The 20,460-nt window shown below is 37.1% G+C and overlaps 1 protein-coding gene across 13 annotated transcripts in view; it reads right to left on the bottom strand.

The window, feature by feature from the left end:
* Positions 1-20,460, bottom strand: part of LOC128872655 (gamma-aminobutyric acid receptor subunit beta) — a 243,544-nt gene that overhangs the window by 6,171 nt on the left and 216,913 nt on the right. For 4 of the 13 annotated variants that reach the window (XM_054115561.1, XM_054115563.1, XM_054115562.1 and 1 more), the window contains 6 exons: positions 15,313-15,450; positions 13,991-14,128; positions 9,711-9,995; positions 6,518-6,666; positions 3,042-3,204; positions 185-1,100 (listed from right to left, as the gene is read on the bottom strand). In XM_054115561.1, the coding sequence (XP_053971536.1) occupies positions 955-1,100; positions 3,042-3,204; positions 6,518-6,666; positions 9,711-9,995; positions 13,991-14,128; positions 15,313-15,450 (1,019 nt within the window). In that variant the 3' untranslated portion in view covers positions 185-954. The remainder of the gene's footprint in view (positions 1-184; positions 1,101-3,041; positions 3,205-6,517; positions 6,667-9,710; positions 9,996-13,990; positions 14,129-15,312; positions 15,451-20,460) is intronic. The other 9 variants (XM_054115564.1, XM_054115574.1, XM_054115567.1 and 6 more) reach the window with 5 other exon arrangements.

The following is a 20,460-nucleotide window of genomic DNA, read 5'->3' as shown; positions in this document are numbered from 1 at the left end:
ATGTATATATACATGTATATATATATATGTATATATACATGTACATATACCTATAGTTATCTATATATCTATATATGTACTTATATATATGTATATATGTATGTATATAATGGTAGCTAAATTGACAAGTGTTTATATCGAAGGTATTTTTCTTTGTTCTCTTTCTTCTTAAAGAGCTACGTACCTAGACTGGCAATGTTTAAAGTATGCACGCTCGTGGATACGCCGTTTAGTTTAGGATTCTTATAGTTTTGTTATTTTTTTTTCCGTGGGGCGTGTTTACCGTGTTCCCGCCACATTCGTCCTCGCGTGAATTGAACCCTTCTTACGGGGGACAGTTTAGCAAGATGGGTCACGGAAATCGAAGATCACTTGGCAAAGGGAGACTATGATCGATGGGATTTGCGGAATGTCACGAAGTAGTCACAGCGCGTTTTAGTCGGCCGACTGGTCTGGCTGGCGACTGTCTCTATCTCTTGCTCGAAGCACGACGCGGTTCGTTCGAGTCCACGACGACGTTTTATTTATTTTTTTTTTTTGATTTGACACTATTCCGTTTTTTTCTTTTATTTCTTTGTATTAACTCGAATTGAAATTATATTCTCGTTTAAATCAGCGGAGAGCTATTAACTTCCATTTGGCTCTCCCAGTCTCCCTTCACGTCTCTTTTTCGTATTCTTATATTTCCATTTTCATTAATCGTCGATCCCCAGCGGCCAGGTCAATTTAATTTATACAGTTCCTTCTACTTGCCCCCGTCTCGAAGTAATCACAGCGTTATTTTGGTTTTTCCCTTGGTTTTTTCTTTTTTTTGTTTCATTTTCGTTTCGATAGCTCCTCTTGCGAAACAGGTTTCACCCGTCTGTCCCACCCTCAGTTTTTATACTTTCGTTTCTGTCTTTCACCGCACGTCCTTTTTTGCCGTGTGCGCACGCGAGCGTCGCGTTCATTCGTTTATTTCCCTTCCTCGAGAACCACCAAATCGTCCGCCACGACGTCGCTGATGTGCAGGTATATGATCCAATACATTAGGTTGAAACAGACGAAACATACCGGGAACACGATGCGGGAGTATTTGTCGATATCCGACGGCGTAATACCTGGCAAAAGAGGAGAATCTATGCATTATCCTGTTTTCGTGGAAAGTGAGTTACATTTCATTCACGCGTTAAGGGCCAATTTAACAAGATTCAATTTGTCATTTTTTCTTTCAACACACCCCTATTACTTAATTCTTTTTTTTTTTGATATTCTGTTTATTAATTGGAAGTCCAAAAACATGCCTAATCATTTGTAATTTTTCGTACAATGCATCTCCATCGTTTACTTTTCTTTTTTAGTATTGAGATAATAAAAGGGATTTCCAGGAATGTGCCTAATTATTGTTACTTTCTATTTATCTTTCCTTCTTGATCCTACAGTCGTATATTCACATATTTAGTATTCACTGTGATAAACTATTTTAGTTTAAAACGAGAACATGAAATAAAAACTGAAAATATTCAGATGAAACGATTGTTCAGAGCACTTAGTGTGATATACTTTACTTTAAATACGAATGCTAAGTTTATTAACTTGGGAACAGTATATATTTTGTTTGATATGGTTCTGAAATGATTATTTATCCGTTTTAACCGAAAAATATTTTTCCTTCATATTTTTTTCATATCTTCAAAAAAGTGGAGATGTATGTTCGTATTAGATAAGGAACCCTGCATGATATAAACTACATTATCAATAATGCTGACTGATTAATTTGATATCCACTGTTTGTATCAACTGATCACTCTTCCTCTATAATTTATTCTAAATATTTCTCGTTATACAAAGACGAATCCACACGTCAATTAAATACATAACTCCTTTGTTGTTCAGCATTAAAACTTTCCTTCGTCAAATATGTTTATAACTTAAAAGAGAAATTCACGAGATCAAATATTTATACTTAGTAGTTAAGTTAATACACCACATTTAGGTTCTAACAGTGACTAACAGATCCGTAATAAATGTCTTATGTGGAATAGAGTTCGTTGAAATATAGCGATAACAATACATCAATCCTCCCATCTTTCGTTAATACAAAATTTTAATATCGAAACATTTATCATATTTTTATTGAATGTCACTTGTCAAAACGATTTTTAAATGTTTACGCAATATAAAGTGGCGAACCAGTCAGAGCAAAAAGCGATTTTCTGCTTCAATAATGCAAGTGACTCCATTTCTGTTCATTGCATCTAGTGTGAAAACAAAGGATTATCGTCGATTACGTGGTATTGTATCCATGAAGTGGAATTGCTTTATTATTCGTTTCATTTTTATTTTCACCGAGTTGAGTTACTTCTACTGGTTAAGCAGAAACTTGCTTATTGTTTTAGTAAAATTGATTTACGCATTTATCTCTGATGAATTATTGAATCATTTTTTAAATACATTCAATACAATTAACGGTAAAATAGATAACAATAACAATAATATAATATGTTTGAATAAGAAAATCTGGATGGCTGAAAAATTAAAGGTAATTGTAGCAACACTACACTTTGTTTAAAATAATTTAGACAACTTTCTACATCTTAGAAAATCCAAGCAATATTTACACCTAACTTTAACCATGGATATACGTGATATTTTGAATGAATTGTTTTGTACAAGTAAAATTATAAAACCTGGAAATAATTAACCATAAAACATTTATTGAATATTGAATTAAGATTGTGTCAAACTTTCATAAAAATTTAATCAATTGTGTCTATAGTGTGAAATAGTAAACTGCTTTAAGTTTTTATTTTATTTTTGTTAGTCCCGATTAAAAATTTATTCTTGAAAATATTTTTTGCTGTTTGGTGCCAGTTCGTATATCTGTTGAAAAACGAAATGATCTTTCATCATGCCCAACAATTTTAACACAATGGTGGTGCACAATTTGAGAAACGCTGCCTTTTACCATCAAGTAAGGAATTGCGTAATTCTATGGACCTTTAAGAGGAATGAGACTCATTCTCGGTACTTTACGAAGAAGGAATGGTATAAAGTCGTACCGTAAAGTTTGCTGATATCCTTGCCAGGATGAATGAGGTGTTGTGGCGCGGGCGCTGCTTCCTCGTCAGCTCGCCCGTTTATGGTGTTTTCGAGTGTTCCACCTTTGCTGTGTGCCTTCGGGTCGTGTACCTTGAACCGCACCTCCTGGACAACACGGGACCACTTACAAGAGACACGGCAGTTCGGCGTGGGGTGTCCTTCTTCGAGGAGAACCCCTTACTTTTGTAGATTGACATGCGACATCGAGGATGGACAAACGTGTCTTCTACTAGTCGTTTCTTTTCTTTTATTTTCCCGTACAGTAGTGCAATTATTACTTTAGGCCCTAAACGACCACAGGATTTTTGCTACGTAAAATATGCAATTGAATTTATGAAAGATTACATACTGAAATTATTTTTTGCAAATATTAATTTTTGTGACTTTTTGAATAGATTGTGGATTAATCAGTATTGTTTATATTATGTATATTTGAGGGATGTAATAGTTTGTGATAGTTAGAAGTATGCCAATTTGTATATGTTTCACGGCTTAGTTAGAAATATTCACCTAATTTATTCTCTAAAAGTGTATTGATAATTTATAATTTTGCTCGTACGAGTCGGCGTATGTTGTGATAAATTAAGCGAAGCGCCAACGTAGAATTTCTAACCGGACTCGGGACTAAATTATTTTAGTCTTAAATAATCAAATAAATGTGGCACCTTATTGTTTTCTTGAATAGACCAATAGACGAGATTTCATTGTAGTCAATTGAAAACAACATAGAAATGTGTAACCACGACATAGTATTACAGAGGTTAAAAGACAAGAATAGTGGTTAATTAAACTAGTTATGGACGAAATAATGGGGCTGTAGACTCTGATGGACTGTACGTTGTCGTCTAAGGCTTAACACGTTGACTGTCACGCTATTCACATAAATGTTTTGTCAATTAATATATTTTCACATATGAGAAATTTTGGTAAATACAAATATATGTATTATGTATTCATTTCCATTTTTTTTTGTCAATTATATATTAAGACTTGATTGCAATTCTTGAAACCCATTGAGTACGACTGACTTTAAGAAGTTGAGGATATTATATGAAGTGAACAAAATTCTTGATTTCGACAGATATTTATATTCACGAAAATAGTAATTATCCTTAACATTATGAATGAGATAACTATTTAACTAAATTTTTCAAAAACTAACAATGATAGATAAAACTGTAGACTATGAGCAAAGTTTTGTTTTTGATAGGCAATTACATTATTTAAACTAAATAGTCGAAACTATACGTTGTAAATAATATGCTGTGCCCTAATACAAGCATTAGCCAATAATCAAATTCGTGGCTAATATTTTCCAACACTCTATCTGTGGGATATTTTAATTCAATCTGAAACCTGTTAAACTGTATAATCCCTCTGGATAGAGGAAATAAAGGGACTGTCAAAGTGGCGATGAGATTCGTGGATGACAGTCAACGTGTTAAAGTCAAACATCGAAAAACTCACCTGACCGTAGGTAGATTTTTGCTGTTTTTTCGTTTTAAAGCATTCAGTTTTATTCGATTCGTGTTTCAGAGGTGTAATTGGATTTACACGCGGCGTATGAGGTACTTGTCGCGTTAATGCGCGCTTCGTGCTTCCGGTTAAACGCGTTTGAAGGCGGAAAATAGAGAATCCCAACGACATCGCCTTTCTTCCACGCGTCATTTTCATTAACGCCGCTGTTTTTCCCCGCGGTCATAAAAACAGGCAGATGAAATGACTCGTGACGTCGAAAAATTCGGCTTATACGTGTCTCATCCTGTGTTCAACCGTGTCAAAGAACGAGTAATTAATTCGTTCGAAATTAATTAAAACGAGTACACCCCGGCGACATTTCAACGCGCGACGTCCGTCTGCTATTACCGTCTCCTTTCCAGCCATCCTTCTGTCTCCGACGTTTTCTCGCCCCTTTAATATTTTTTGTCCCCGTTTCACAATCACTGAGATTAAAAGAAAATTTATAGTGCATCGCGTACCCGTGCACGAAGCGCGCCGTCCAGCGCAACGCGACCGAATGGGAATTCATTTCACAGAACCTTTTAGCTTTTGACCTTTCGCGGCTCGTTCGTTTTTCGAGCGACGAAAAAAAAAACATTTTTCTCTCACTCTCTTTCTCTTTCTTTCTTTCTTCTTTTTTTTATTCGACGTCAGATCGAACCGTGTCTCCGACACACGAGATCTCGACCGACTTCGTGGCGAAAGAAGCGTCGAACGATGAGACGGGAGAGTGAGTAAAGAAATGGCGATGGACGATGGCGGAAAATGGCCAATTTTGGTACTCGTTGGAAAAGAATGTAGACCGTTCGAAATACTCAGCGTGTATTTGCTTCGAAATTTTGATATTCGCGTTTCTATGTGACTTGTTAAATTCTGTCGTTCAGTTTTCTGTAATATGGATTCGATAATTGATATATTCCAAAAAATCTGAAGATGACTATTGCAGTTTTAATTATAATCTTTATTTTGTTGTTTAGTATCTTTAGTTTGGGGGTATTCTTAAAGTACTGTAAAAGTAGAACATAGTTAGGTTTGTAAGTAATGGGGGACAATTTTGATAGATGTTTTAATTAAATTAGAAATAACAAAATCATGAAGTATCCCAAACTATGTACACGTGAAAATGAAGATGAACTTTGAATATATAATACGTGCTATAATGTTTTAATGTTTAGTATTCAAATAAATTTTCTACTCTAAATGTTTTTCTCTTCTTACAAATTTAGAATTCCTTGTTCTACTTTTGCAGTATTTTGTGCGTGACACCAACCCAAGGATTGAAGCATCAGTATAAAACTTGTAATTAAGACTGAAATTGTTGTCTTATTTTTCACTTAAAAGCTCCTTGTTGAGTGTAAACTGAGGTTATGTAGAAGTAAAGTACGTGAGAACCTAATCACACTGCAGTCTTTTATTAGTCTGAAACACCATTGCTAGAGGTGAAAGCATTCCTCTAAAGAAATTCTGACTTATTATTAACATATTTCGATTATTATCGAACGACATTTTTGCATCTGCTTCTGTTTAGCTTGGTGATACAGAGTCAGGGAAAACTTGTAGTGGAAACTGCACAAATATAGAAATTTTGAAGTGTTATAAATGCACATAGAGAACAGATTTCGAATAGTCTTTAAATGATACATTTCAATTATACACCTCGTATCGTTATCATATAAATGTTTCTTTCCCAACGAATATCAAAGTTCGCTCACTTATCAGATTAGTTCGTTAATAAAAAGCTCGATCGATGACCAGCAAAAATAAACACGATCGACTTATCAGCTAAGGTGGCGTTACTGCGTCGAGAAACATTCTAAATTTCATCGACCTACATAGAGCTAAAGGCGGAACGTGTGACGATGTCGACGGCAACAGAAAGGTTCTAATTGGAAAGAAAGACAAAAAGGGACGTGACAGCTTGGCCGATGTTACTCACAGTTTGCTTAGGCGCGTGGTCTCCGTGATCGCCGGGCACTCCAGGCGGTCCTGGATTCTCTCTCGCCGCCTTCATACTTTCTGCTATTTTTTGGAAGCGGTTCTTCCTCATTTGAATCCTCTTTGCCATGTAACCCACCGTGGCGTATTCTACGAGGGACAGAGAATCCACGCAGATAATGAGAGACAGAACAGACAGATCGTGCGACGTTGCAAGGACCAACGTCACGCGTTTCTGTGCCGCAGAACGAATTCGTTCCCTCTTAACGAGGATCACAGGTTCGTTTGTTGAGGAACGGAACATCAGGAAGAACGTACGCAGGTGACAAGCGTGGATAGTGCTGGGCTCGAGACCGATCGAACCGTTTCGAATCTGTGACGTCAGTTTCGAATCGTTTTCAATTCGTGATGTTAGTTCAGAATCGTTTCGAAATTGCGACGTCAGTCACGGATCGCTTCGAATCTTACTTGAAACCGAAAGATCGTGAGAATCTTGACGTGGTCTTGAACATTTTTAACTAGTTTGATCATTCTGAAGCGTCTTCGAAGTCTTGAGCGTCTTTTCGTAGCAGTACCGTAAAATAGGGTTACTTTGCACCTAACGGGGCGTCTTTGCACAGATCTAGATTGGCTTTGATTGGATGTGATGAAAGAGCGCGGTACTAACATGTTGAAAACGTTTAACCTCTTCAGAGGTATTAGCTACAGTTTATTTGAATAAATCGACGTTGGCCTGTGACATTTGTCAATTGTTATGTTAATGGGAAATTTAATTATTGCACAAATTGAAAACATCAAATATTTAAATACATTGAATAATGAATTATTAGCAAAAACATATTTTGGTATTTTATTTTGACAGCTTCCCCTGTGACCATTGTCGATATTGTAGTGATGTTATGCCATAAGGAAAATTAATTGTTACATAAGTTGAATATGTAATACATTGAATAATGAACCATTAGTGATCAGTACATTTCGATATTTTATTTTGGGAGTTATTGTATTTAAAGTTATGATTGTCAAAATTATTAATTCTCACAGAGATAATTGCACACATGTATTGAAAGTAGTTGAAGTATCGTAACGATTAAATTGTACAATAACAGACTATGGCAAAATCACCAGAATATGGACAAATGTCGCACTTCCATATCAGTTTCTGTTCATTTTAAGCGAAGTAATAGACTTGAAATAAGTCAATTGAAATGAAATATCCTAACTGGAGAAAATTATGATTGCTCAGAAGAGAGAACTATTCCTTCCTTATTAATATGTGAGAATAGCAATTTCGTCAAGAAATCTCTTAAAAACTCTCTTTAATTAATGAATTCATACATCATTACAAAACTTCTGAAACAATATTCCTGGTGTAACATATTAATATAAAGGAAGAACAAATATAATTGAAATAATATATGCAAGACTTTTTTGAGCGTACAAAATCACAGTCTAGATTATTTATACAAAAGTTTGATTTAAATAAGGAGATTTTACGCTAAATGACAAAGAACGTTGAACATTAATCTACATATAAGCTATGGGTATGGTTAAAAATAAAAAAATATTTAAGGAAAACTCCTGTACGTTAAAGTTGTGGTAACTGTATACATATCAATCATTTTTTATGTCTTTTTTATTATTATTCTTACAAGTTTAACTAAGCCTGAGGTGGCTAAGTTAATCCTGACTGATATGTACACAATTGTTGGAACTTTAGTGTACAGGAATTCTTTAAAAATATTTTTCAATTTCAACCTGATGGTTTGTACCTAAGTTGTATTTTCTTTAATTTCGACTCCTTCCTTGCCTATTGTGTATACGAAGACCTAAACCAATGGTAGAAACGTTTCTTTCTTCAAACAATAGTAGTAGTAGTAGTAGTCTCTGTTTATCATTTAGTCTATTTGAGTAATGCTTAGAAGTATAACTTATGGGAGTATTTATCCTAACGACTAGGAATAACGTTTAGTAATTGGGAATAGGCTACGTGCAGTTCTAGACCAAAACATTCAAGACTCAACGAGACCTTCGAGACCCAGAAGAATTTTCAAGATTCTCAAGAACTAATTTCGGAGGTAATTGTTTAGAAAAGTGGCGACATCAACGATTTCAACAGCTTTGAAGTATGTTAGGAGTACATTCCGAAGTGTTCTGCTGTACGAACATACTCGTTATTCAATCTTAATTTTCCGTATCTAATTAGTAGGAGTAATTTAGATATCTCAAGTTATAGCAAGCATGAGAGTCGGGATGCTTGCAACATCGTAAGCTCAATACTTTTACAATCTCAGCATGTGTGCGTGATCCTCACTCATCTGTGACGTCAAATGCACATCAGCAACCATATAGACTGCTCGCGAGCAGTTGGTTGCCTAGTTGCTCATATCTGAATTATAGCACAAATTCACGCCTTCGCGCGTGTCAGGTTGCGACTCATGCAAGCATCAAGTTGCCTGTTGCTAGAAGCACTTGAATTAGAACCAAAGCACAAAGCGTTGCACGCGGAGAGTTCGCCCCTGAAGCCAAGTACGCGTCCCCTTCGTTTGAGGGCGAATCTCCACAGGCGCGAATGGAATGTGTGCATGATTGCCCTGTTCACGTCTGTGGAGATTGAATAAATGGGATCTGCCTTGATTAATTACTGGTCTCGTAATTTATCCCAGACCAATTAGGACAATTACTTTTTGGTCTAGGAACCTTTGCCTTGAAAACAGAATCGGAACAGCCTAGAGCATCACACAGCGAGAAGTAATGATCTGGTTTAATTTAAAATAGTTTAGGGGATAATAGAAGGTTCCAGAACGAAAAGTAATGGGACGGATCGGTCTGCGATAGCTTAGAAGGCACTGCAGGATTTGTTTAGGTTACTTTGAAAAGCAACTACAACGGACAAGCAATTCTATCGCAACTGCTTGTTATTTTTCCCTTCGTGACACTCACAAATGCCAGAATTCGTGCTATAGCCCATGCTTCACAGCGTTTTAGCGATTTCTCGTACACCAGAACACTCGGGAACGTGTTCCCCCAAAATCGTTGAAGTTGGAGAGGTCGCCGCAGTCGTAAACAATCACCTTTTCGAATAATATTCGAAGCGATTCGAGACTTCATGGTCTTGTCGTATAACGAATCTTTTCGTGACAGTGATTCGAACACCCATCACTACTCGTGGACGAGTACGCAACGGTACTCACCGAGCAACGAGGCGAACACCATGACGAAACAGGTTCCCAGATAGACGTCGATGGACTTCACGTAGGAGATTTTTGGTAACGCCGCGTTCGTCGAGGACATTAGAGTGGTCATGGTGAGCACAGTGGTTACTCCGAGGGCCACCCGAGCGGGGGTCGCGTTTCGGTTCAGCCAAAAGCTCACCCATGAGATTATGACGATCAAGCCCGAGGGAATGTAGATTTGAATCAGGTAGTAGCCCATCGACCGTACGAACTGGATCTCGCAGGCCAGCCGCGAATAATTGCCTACGATTAAAAGATCGACAGTTAGGATAGGGGGACGGAGAGGCGCCATGAAATGTCTCTTTTTAATGTCTCTCTTTCTCTCTGCCCCTTTCTATGTTATTATTTTTTTTTCTCGGGTTCCCTCCTGTATATCTCTCTCTTTCTCAGACGGTTCCATTTCACATATCCCTTTTTCGTCGTCTCTATCACCGTCATCGACTACTCCAGGCCGGGAAAAGCGGACTCGTAGCTTACGAGCGACTCTCCACCTTCTTCCACACTCCGTCTCTCTCTTTCCCTCTTTCAACGCTCCTTTTCGTTGCACGAGGCGAGTGTACGCGACCCACGAGGGCTGGCGAGATGTTAAGCAAAGTTCGTGCCGTTAATGGATCCGTGTTGCACGTCGTGTGCTCGTACGTATTAATTTCCTCCACGCTTCGGGGAAAAGTCATCAGCGTTGGACGACTCCGAGCGTTCCGTGAAGAGCGATGGAGAAGCAAAGGACTCATACGAGGAAACCAACGCTAGGGACTTTCCCTTGTAACGGGAATTGAATTAATGTCGCATGATTGTACGTGTAAGCAGCAATAAAATACTGTAAAATGGAGTTGCTTTACACTTTATGGGGTATCTATGTACCAATTCTGATATGGATTGGGTATTGTTTTATGTATAGTGAAAAAGATGGATTAATCTTTTTCATGTTTTGGTACAAAGACACTTCGTAAGGTGTAAAGTAACCGCATTTTACAGGACGGAGAATGGAAAGTCTTTCTTGGGTAAGCGGAGCTTCTGTGTTGGGTTAGGTTTGGGTTGTATTTGTCGGAATATTAACGTCGTTTTTGCAAGATCTCCGACTAGACGAGAATGATATTAGTGATGGGATTAGGACATGTTTAGAAATTGTTGATGTAAACGGCGCTAGTGTCGCGTTCCGCTTAACTTCCACAGTTCTCTTCTCACAAGGGCACCTTCGAGTCTGATGTAACCCATTTGGATAAAAATTTTGCATATGTGTAGTAAATGTGTAATACTATGGATGGACATTTAAGTCTCAATTATGCTGTTCCCAACTTCATATTTGGTTGAAAGGGGTTTCAATGCTGTTTTTCAAATATTATTAAATTTTGCAAAGATCTTCAACCTCGAGGTTCTCATTAAAACTTGAAATTTCACGTAGCTTATTATTTGCATGGTAAGTTACTATTATACTAAATATTTTATGTTCATGAATCTCATTTTTGTTTTTGAGCCTTTCATATTTACTAATGCCTAATCTAAATCTAGCCTACATTATTTCTGAGATTATCATGCAATCTTAATTTCTTAAAAATTAAAGTAGGTGTTTAGTAACAGATAATTGAGAAACATTGACGCGAGACTAACGAGTATATGACATACAACTACACTTACGTAAAATTTCAACCAAATCAAAATGAAGTAGACTTGGAGATTCCCTTGCGAGAGGGAAATGCACACAAAGTTTGTCCATTGACGAGGTGTGTCAAGAAACATCTCCTCTTACGGCAGGTACTCCTCAAGAAAGGACACTCATTCTCCATACTGTATCGCGTGTGTTCGATGAAACCGCAGCGGCAGCAAGACGGAAAAAGCGTGACGATAAATCGACGCTGATAGAAAATCGAGTTGCTTTCGCCAGTTCTTTTTAGGCAGACATGCAACGATTTATAGCTCGTCTTGCGACGGATCGATGGAAGAACCCATTCGAATGGGGAAAATTGGATTGTTCGCAATCCTCATTGCTCGTCGCTCAGTGACGAACGGTATTAGCTTTGACTGTGTGAAACATCAAAGAGGATAAGACGAAAGGAATAACGACGTCGCAACTTGAAGTGAGATTATTTGCCGAAGGCCACGACGATGAGAATGTCTGGATGTCTCGAGGACGAGATTTGAGGAATTTTCGCAATTGATCTGCAATTTGACTGCGATGATTTATACGTCACGTTACGAGATCATTCAGGATCTCTGTAATTGTTGGAGGGGAGTATTCTTCATTTTTTTATGGCAAATTAAAATAGAAATATATGTGACGTTGTTAAGTTTATTAATTGAATGTTTCGAGTAGTATGGTCTTTAGGAAATATAGTATTTGAATTAAGAATTCTATTTGGTTTTCGTCCTAACATCATGTTGTTTGCCCAAATATTAGAGCTTAAAGAAACCCTTTATGACTTTGCATACTGATTGCTTCGTACGAGGACTTTAACATAGTTTATACAATATCCAACATTCTTGGATTATCGGTCCATTATTGCCGTTTGTTCCTAACACAGATCAGGTCAAATATTATTCCCATTTTTGCATAAACGCGACTGCCGTTGCAAAGTACTATAGCGTTTCAACTATCGGAGAAAGTTTACTCCATATCCGCAAATGAACTCCCCACGTTAAACTTAGAAGTCATAATCACTCCCACACCGACGGAGTAAGTTTTGAAACCTGGAGATCCCAGTTAGTCTTGTCCTGACATTAAACTAGTCTTGCTCCGAAAATATCACATATTCTGTGAGTTGAGTTTCGTTCCGATATTATGGTTTGCTTAAAGTTTCGACTGTGTATCTTTGAGGGTATATTCGACAATCTAAATCTTGTTCCTAAACTAACTAGGTACAGTAACCGAAATTTTAATCACGTAGACAAGGCTGGCCTTGTTTTTTCTTTTTTTTAAATCTTTGGTAGATCTGTTGTATTCTGGTCAAGGTAAACTATTGACTCGAGGAGTTAAAAAATTAACAAATGTCTCTGACGCGATTTCGAGTTTTGAAATATACAAATCTGCATTGTTCAAAAATCGAAAAATTTGTATTTTTGCTTGTTACAAATTCCAAGAGAGAATATATAATTGTGAAACCAAATTTCGAAGCAATTTGTGTGATTCATTACTATAGAGGTACTTTAATGTAACAAAATGACGAATATTTGTGTTTAATCTAGAGTTATAAATAATTAAATGTGATGGCAGAGAATTGATTTCTGTATCTAATAATTTTTAAGTACATTTGTAATCTATTAGAATAATATTGAAATATATATATATATATATATTCATAAATAGTAATGGTCTACATATTCATAAATATTTATATAATTACAAGTATAAATGATTGGATGATATACAAAGGAATAGAATTAATTTCTACACCTAATAAAACGAACGTCTGGACTTATTAAGTTTGAACAACTGTAAAGTTTTTACTGATATAAACCTTGCATAGAAAGTAACTGTGATTTGTAAGTAATCTGTAATTTGATACTATTTAATAGAATGCGATTAATAGTGTCATTGAAGCCCATCAAGGAGGCTTGAAGCTACACATCGATGTTAGAGATAGGAGAATAGAGCAAAGCTATGAGAATTGATCACTATTTTGTGATCATAAACAACACCTCAAACAAGCATACCCCATAGAATATCATTAAATATTCAATTCTAGCTTGCAATTTAGCGAGAGAAAAATAAAATGTTTAATTCACCTTAAACAATTTGTATCTTCGAGTAAATCCGAACATCCAAGCCGTACTTTATAAAACCACACCATTAGAAGTTATACTCTTCGAAATCTAACACATCGCAAAACTTGGTATAAGCGAAACGATTAGGAATCCAACATCGCGCGAAAGTCGATGGTAGTCGATGAAACATCGCAGAGAACTCGATGGCAGGAGCGAAGATGGCGGAAGTCGTACGTGACATTCGCGTCGTTTCCGAGTAACGATTCAACGTTTCCCAAAGCAAGCAACAGCGAACCTAAACCGCTCGGTAACATCCACCAGGCTCGTGTATCCGCACGGAAGACGAGATCGCGAGAAAGAGAGAGATACTGATCGATCGATCGACGATTACCGAATGTAGTAACGTCCCTTACGACCGACATCGCGGCTGCGGACATCGGATAGCGCTCACGTGTCTCTCCACCTTACCCATACCGTTAAAAGCGAGGGTTGAATTATTTTGGTTTGTTGGTGGGGGTGGGGTTCTATTCATACGTTACCGGTAGTAAGACTAATCTCCATGGCTCGTTGACGGTGACCAAGGACCTTGAACTGAGGGAGCGAGACCTCGTGGCTGACACCGACGCTGTCCGGGCCCTCGTTCCACTTGTACCGGATGTCCCTCATCGTGTATCCGACTGAAAAAATAGAGAGACCCCCCGCGGTTGGTACGTACCTTCGCGGAAGCCCTCAAACGCGTTTCAGCTCCGAGGGGGCCTCCACTTACCTCGCACCCCCGTCAAACACCCCAACAAGTCCGCGCTCTTTCTCTCTCTCTTTTTTTTTAATTATTATTATTCCCTCCATTTTTCTCTCCCATTCATGTTCCTTCTATCTTTCTCTGTCTTTCCTTTCATGTTCATTCCTCCATTCGTGTCTTACATTCTATCTGTCTCTCTCTATCTCTCTGTTCGTTTGCTTAATCGTAACATCTCTATCGTGAGAGAAACGTTTCATCCCTTTAAAACAGGAATGCGGATAAAAATCAAACGAGCGTCAGAGGACGTGCGAACGGAGTTTCTTAACGTATACATGTATATATAAATGTACATATATATGTATATACATATACCAGTTCGTTCATTTGACTATTTTCCTTTAGGTGTAGTGGTCGACTTTCGTTTCACTGAGAGCCCGTCGTGTCGGTTTGATTCTGATGTTGTAGATGGTAACGTCGGAGATTGACTCGGTACTATTTTTCGCGACCGTTTCACGTCCGCTTTCGATCGTTAATCGTTAAACCGGGGAATAGACTTCGAATGATTCTTCGATTGTTTATTAACGAACAGTGTCGCTTCGAAATAGTACGTCGTCGACCCCCAGACCGTGATAAAGGACTAAATCGGGAAGCTGATGGATTTCGTATGACTTGGGAAGTACGTATTCGTCCTTTGTTCCGTAGTTTATACATATACGCCGATGAAGTCGAAATTAGTCGATCGGTCGATTTTGATCGGATGAATTAGCCCCGGGGACGCATTCGTCCTATCGGGTAAGCTCTCCCTTGATCGGAAATAATCGAACGTGTTCGTGGTATAGCAATTACACGGTGAACGGTGCATATTTGGTGCAAACTAATAAACAAACAAAAAAAGAAAATGTAAAAAGTACAGAAAAAGAATAAAAGAACGAAACGTTAAACGAAAGTAACGCACGAATCGTTCGAGAACGATGTGATATTCCCACACATGCCGAACCGTTGGCGGCGTGTACAGGCGTGCGAACGTCGGTTATAGCAAAGACAGTTCACGTTCATTTCGTCGTTTGCCCGAGCCTCTGGACGAAGTTCTGAAGGAAGAACTAATAAGAGGGGGATATCTACCTGTAGATAGGTGTATGGTTGAATGTCGTTGCCTGTGACCGAGCACGCGAAACTGCGGTAGTTCCACCTCGTTCGAGATGCCGACCGACTGTAGGCCGGCGTTCCATTTGTACCGAATATCGCGCATTGTGTATCCAACTGCCGGGAGAACAAGAACACAAATATCTTCGCTCTAACATACAATAATTAGACACTCAAGTTTTGTGTTTAGATAGGTTTTTGGGCTTCGGGAATATAGACGGGTGTTATCGAGGGTTAGAGAGTTCAGGGGAATCGGAGATGGGTAGAGACAGAAGCAACAATTTAACGAGTACCCTATATACCGCTTCTTGTTTTCTTGCTTTTCTGCTTATCCATTGGTGTAACCGATTCCGTTCGCTAGTCTATCCTACCCATCTACGATTTCGACGGCTTAGGGTACGTTTCGCTGCAAAAACCGTTTGGCATGTTCGAGACAGATATTGTAATCCGATCGAGACGACTAAATCACCTCAGCCGATGTTGACTCGATCGAACTCGATGACACTTCTACTTGTTCCGCGTGTGCAGCATTTAAAGTTCATTCTTATGGACGCATAAGAAGCACTTTATCGGACCCCGTTCAGCACCGTGGCTGTTGACTCTCAAAACATCTCGTCGGTTTGTCAATGTTATCGTTCGATAATTCACTCGTCATACGTCCATAACCGTTCCGTGAAGTTTGATGTACGGTATAGCGCGAGCGAGCGATCGAGGCCGCGTGACGCGATTATGCTATCAAACGCGCGGTTGGAATTCCGTATTGAGGTTTATATGTGGAACGGAGATGGGCGAAACTTTCTCTATTTATTTTTGTTTTTATTTACTCACGTTTTTATTTGGGTTTATATTTTATTCTCGTACGGATAAAAGTTTCATATTATAAATAAAAGATACCAGTTGTTTGTATGTTGTTCGTAAAAAAATATGAAAGAAATATTGCGCAATGCAGAAGTTAAAATTCAATCGTTATCTATTATTTGAATAAAATGTCGCCTATCTGTGGAGTGGAATCAGCGATTCGTTTTGTTTTGTTCGTTCGGAACAGGTTTGGGGAACAATGATTGTGTTTTCTCTGAATTCGGAAATCCCGTTTGAAAATTTTCGTGAATTTAAGTAATAAAATGTAGTTTTGGAGAAATGGGAGCGTTGGATCTTTCCAGAGCACTGTTTTACTTCAATTTGTTAAGGAACTCAACTAAACAAAAATGTAACGTATCGTTCTATACATTTTTTGGGTTTCTGTATGAGTAATTAATAGGTTAAGGCCCGTTATGGCTATACATGCACTGATAGACATCGTTATATAATGAATTATATACTTTGTGTTTGACAAATTATAAAAAGAGAGATTGTAGTAAAATCATGATTTTTATTTTATACACAAAGTAAGTTTTCTAAGAAAAGAAAAAAAAATAAGATATTTAAGGAAGAGCCCTTCTTTTTTTATATCTCATTAAGACTCATTAGGGCAAGATTCTTGAAAAAGTGTAACAGAGGAAGAAAAATAATGACGATTCTTACATGAACATCTTTGTGAGATGTTCGCAGCAGTAATTGTGTTGTTCTTCATTATAATGCCTTCTAGAAAGTCAGACATTTTTTGTTTGCATAATTTGACAACCATGTCATTTAAGTATCTAATTTACTAATAATATCGTCTATTGGTGTATGTGTTGCCTTAATTAATTATGAAACACTTCTGAAGCTTAATTAAACTTTTTTTTTAATTAGTATAGTATATATACTCTTTTTTGTTAATTATTAGTTGTTAATTACTTATGTAATTTTAACACTTAATCTGCGAGGCAATTTGGAGAAATTCATATGCTTTACTAAACTATATTTGCACTCTAAATATATATCAGATATAAATGATGCTTTTTACTTTTGCTCAACTTTTACCATATGTAAAGCTCCTGTAGAAAAATGACAATAGTTTTTAATCAAATTAGAACTTTAATTTTCTTTATACAACATAGTGTATACATAGAAGCGTATATTATTTATTCAGTTTCCAGAAATCGCCTTAAAGAGCGTGAAATAATTTTAATGCACAGAATAATCCATCGCCTGTGGTTAACACGTTAAATACCAAGCCTATATTGTTTAAAGTTTCGTTTATGCTATACTCTACTGTCTAGTAAAGAGAATTTGACGCAGTACGCGAACTATAAACAAAGGATAAATAAACAAGAAGCGAGGCTGAACGAACCATATAAAAATTAATGAATTGAACTTCTTGCAAACATAGTTTTGAACTTTTACCTAGCAACTCTGTAAATTCCTGCTTTCTATGTCGAGAGATAATAGCCAATACAATGTCTATTACAACATATAAGAAAAAAGTTAGTTAAAGCTTTCGCAGAAGACCTTGCCATAAATTACAAAAATAGAGGGTAGTAAAATGTCAAAATAGTGCATTGAATGTAGTAATGGTAATTCAAAAACCTTTGAAGTGCACCTTTCGGTTAGCTTCAATACTTTATTTAAAATTTATTTAAAATTTATTTAGGTGGTAACGCTGCGTGCTAACGCAAATATTTAATAAACGAAAACAGATACGTATGCGAATCTAAATATATTGATAAGTTCTCGATACCGTTTTTCTATACAGTTTGAGTTTAAATTTAATTTCAAATCGTGAGTTCTCGTGCCAATGCATACATGTTAAATGAGAGGAAACAGAAATGCATACAAATTAATATACGTTGACAAGTTTTTCTATGCAGCTTGAATTTAATTTTAATCTGAAATTGTGTGCCTCAAAGAGTTAACGTGTTAACGTACAGACGACTAAAAAAGGACCCGTGGATCAAGTGTTAAATTACAAAATCGAGAAAGCCTCCAGAAAAATCCATCGGAAGGTCGCACGCGACGTTCAGAGGGGTAGGTTCTCCATACCTGATCCTGACGACCTTGCGGATCGTTTGGTCGTTGGCTGGCGAACAGCGTGGCAAATTTTCGCGATCGATCGGAATTTGCACGTATTTATGTTCCTCTAATTCCACGCCGCGGCCTCGAGCGCGCGCATACCGCGCCCCGAGAAACATTCCTCCGTAACTGAATCTTAGGTGATTACGATCGTTACACCGCATTCCAGGCACCAAAGTGGCATTCCGTCGCGGTGGCGGCCACATTGCGCAAACATCGTCGAAACGTGGATTAAGCGATCCACGACCGAGTATTCGAGATTAACTGCTTTTGTTTTTGGAGCACGGAAATACTATCGTCTCGCCCCCTTCCCACCGCCACCCCCCTCTACCGTGCCGTTTGCTCATTTTCGACTGGCAAATGCCCCGCCGCAATTCCCCCCGCCGAATGCTTTACCGCCCCCGACAGATTTATCTGTACAATGTTTTCGCGGTTCCGCGCACGCCCCCTCGCTATCCAAAAGCACCGGCGATTCTCGTTGCGCCGCGACGCGTGGTTCTTTTCAATGTTTAACGAGTAATTTGACGGGCGTCGTATATCTCCGCCGGTGCGGAATTTCGGTCACCAGGAAGATTCAGATCGTTTGAGAATTATGGCAGTTCGATACAAACGCTGGGCAATTCGTTGTCACGCCCTGGCTTTATTGTAGCGCGTAACGGGACTCGAAGAGGGAAACCCATGTGTTTTGATTTTCACTGGTAATTGTAGTTTCAACGGGACCCGACTTTCGGGTGAACAAGTTTGAGCAACCGCAGGGTATGTAAATAAAGGAGGATGGTAACACTTTACTTGATAAACTGCTGGTTTCCTTCCTTTTTTATAATTCCTTTTTTATAATCAATGATATTTTACATATTCTCAGAAGTCTCTAAAATATATATAATCCAAACAACATTTACTAGTTAATATAATTTGTGAAATTAACAAAAAAATGTGAAAAGTGGGAAAAAGTATAGAAGCAATCAGTATTTTTACGATTCTTATGACGAACCATTTACAGTAGTGTTTGTAACTTAAAAACATTAGTTTATTGCTCCGTACGAATTAGAAAACATCAAATTTCCAGGAAAGTACTTTTAAAAATGGCTCTAATAGAGGAATTGAAGAAGATCCCACTTCGAATAATTAATAATTTAGTTAATTTAACGCTTAGAAGAGTTCCAATAATTATAAAATCAAAAGGAAATCCCTCGAAGGAAGTATTATATACTTGTAAATTAATGTAAATTTCTTTTTCCTTTTAATGAAGTTTAAAAAATTATACAGTTGTGCGAATACTTATTGCTTCAATATTTGTATCGATTAATTGTTTTTTTCTTGTTAATTTCGCAACTTACATAAATAGCTATTTTTTTTGTAATCTATCTATTCTAGAAATGTTTGAGAATATGTAGAATGTCATTGTTTATAAAAAAGTTAATAAATAAGTTAATAAATTACAATTTTACACAGTTTTTTGGGGAATTGATCGATGTACGAATACTTTCTACACCCACTGTACATAGAAATGCGTGACAAGACTTTTCATTAAGAGACTAAAAAAATGAATTCCAAAAGCTGAGACAATAATGAAAATAAATCTGGATAGAATTCGTGAATTTGGTGACGTTTAAAAATTAAATCCAATTATCAATAGTCTCGAGGTAAAATTTTAACTTCATTGACATTTTCACGAGTTTTAATCTGGTAGTCAACGTATTAAAACTCGGATGAGAATATTTTACTTAGGATATAATAATATTAAATCTATTGATGTCTCATTTGCACCTATTTCTATCGTAATTGAATGAATAATTGGAGTCTTAAAGATATTTTTTTCAATTGAATGCAAAAATATTTTACGGGCTACTAATTTGGATAATGCATGAAATAATTATATATAATTTATATATTGTATATAAGAACTGTATACAGATGGTTGAAAACGGTTATTTGACTGGTCGTGATAGGTTTAGCGTTAATCTAGGCTAACATTAATTTCTAAATTCTATTAGTAGGTGTATGAAAAGCCTTGTCTGCTTCTTTGAATTGAGTATAGTAAGTAGACTACAATAATAACACAATTAATAGGTTAGAGGAGGTAGATACTGGAATTAGAAAGCCAATTTTGGGGTAGTTTCGACGCTTAAAATATTAGTAAAAATTATAAGCTCACAATTATTCATCAACAATATTTCAAAGAAAGTTATTAATAAA

This window comes from Hylaeus volcanicus, chromosome 2 (genome assembly GCF_026283585.1).
Source record: "Hylaeus volcanicus isolate JK05 chromosome 2, UHH_iyHylVolc1.0_haploid, whole genome shotgun sequence".
NCBI classification, from domain to species: Eukaryota; Metazoa; Arthropoda; class Insecta; order Hymenoptera; family Colletidae; genus Hylaeus; species Hylaeus volcanicus.
This window is presented reverse-complemented; position numbering and strand designations above follow the sequence as displayed.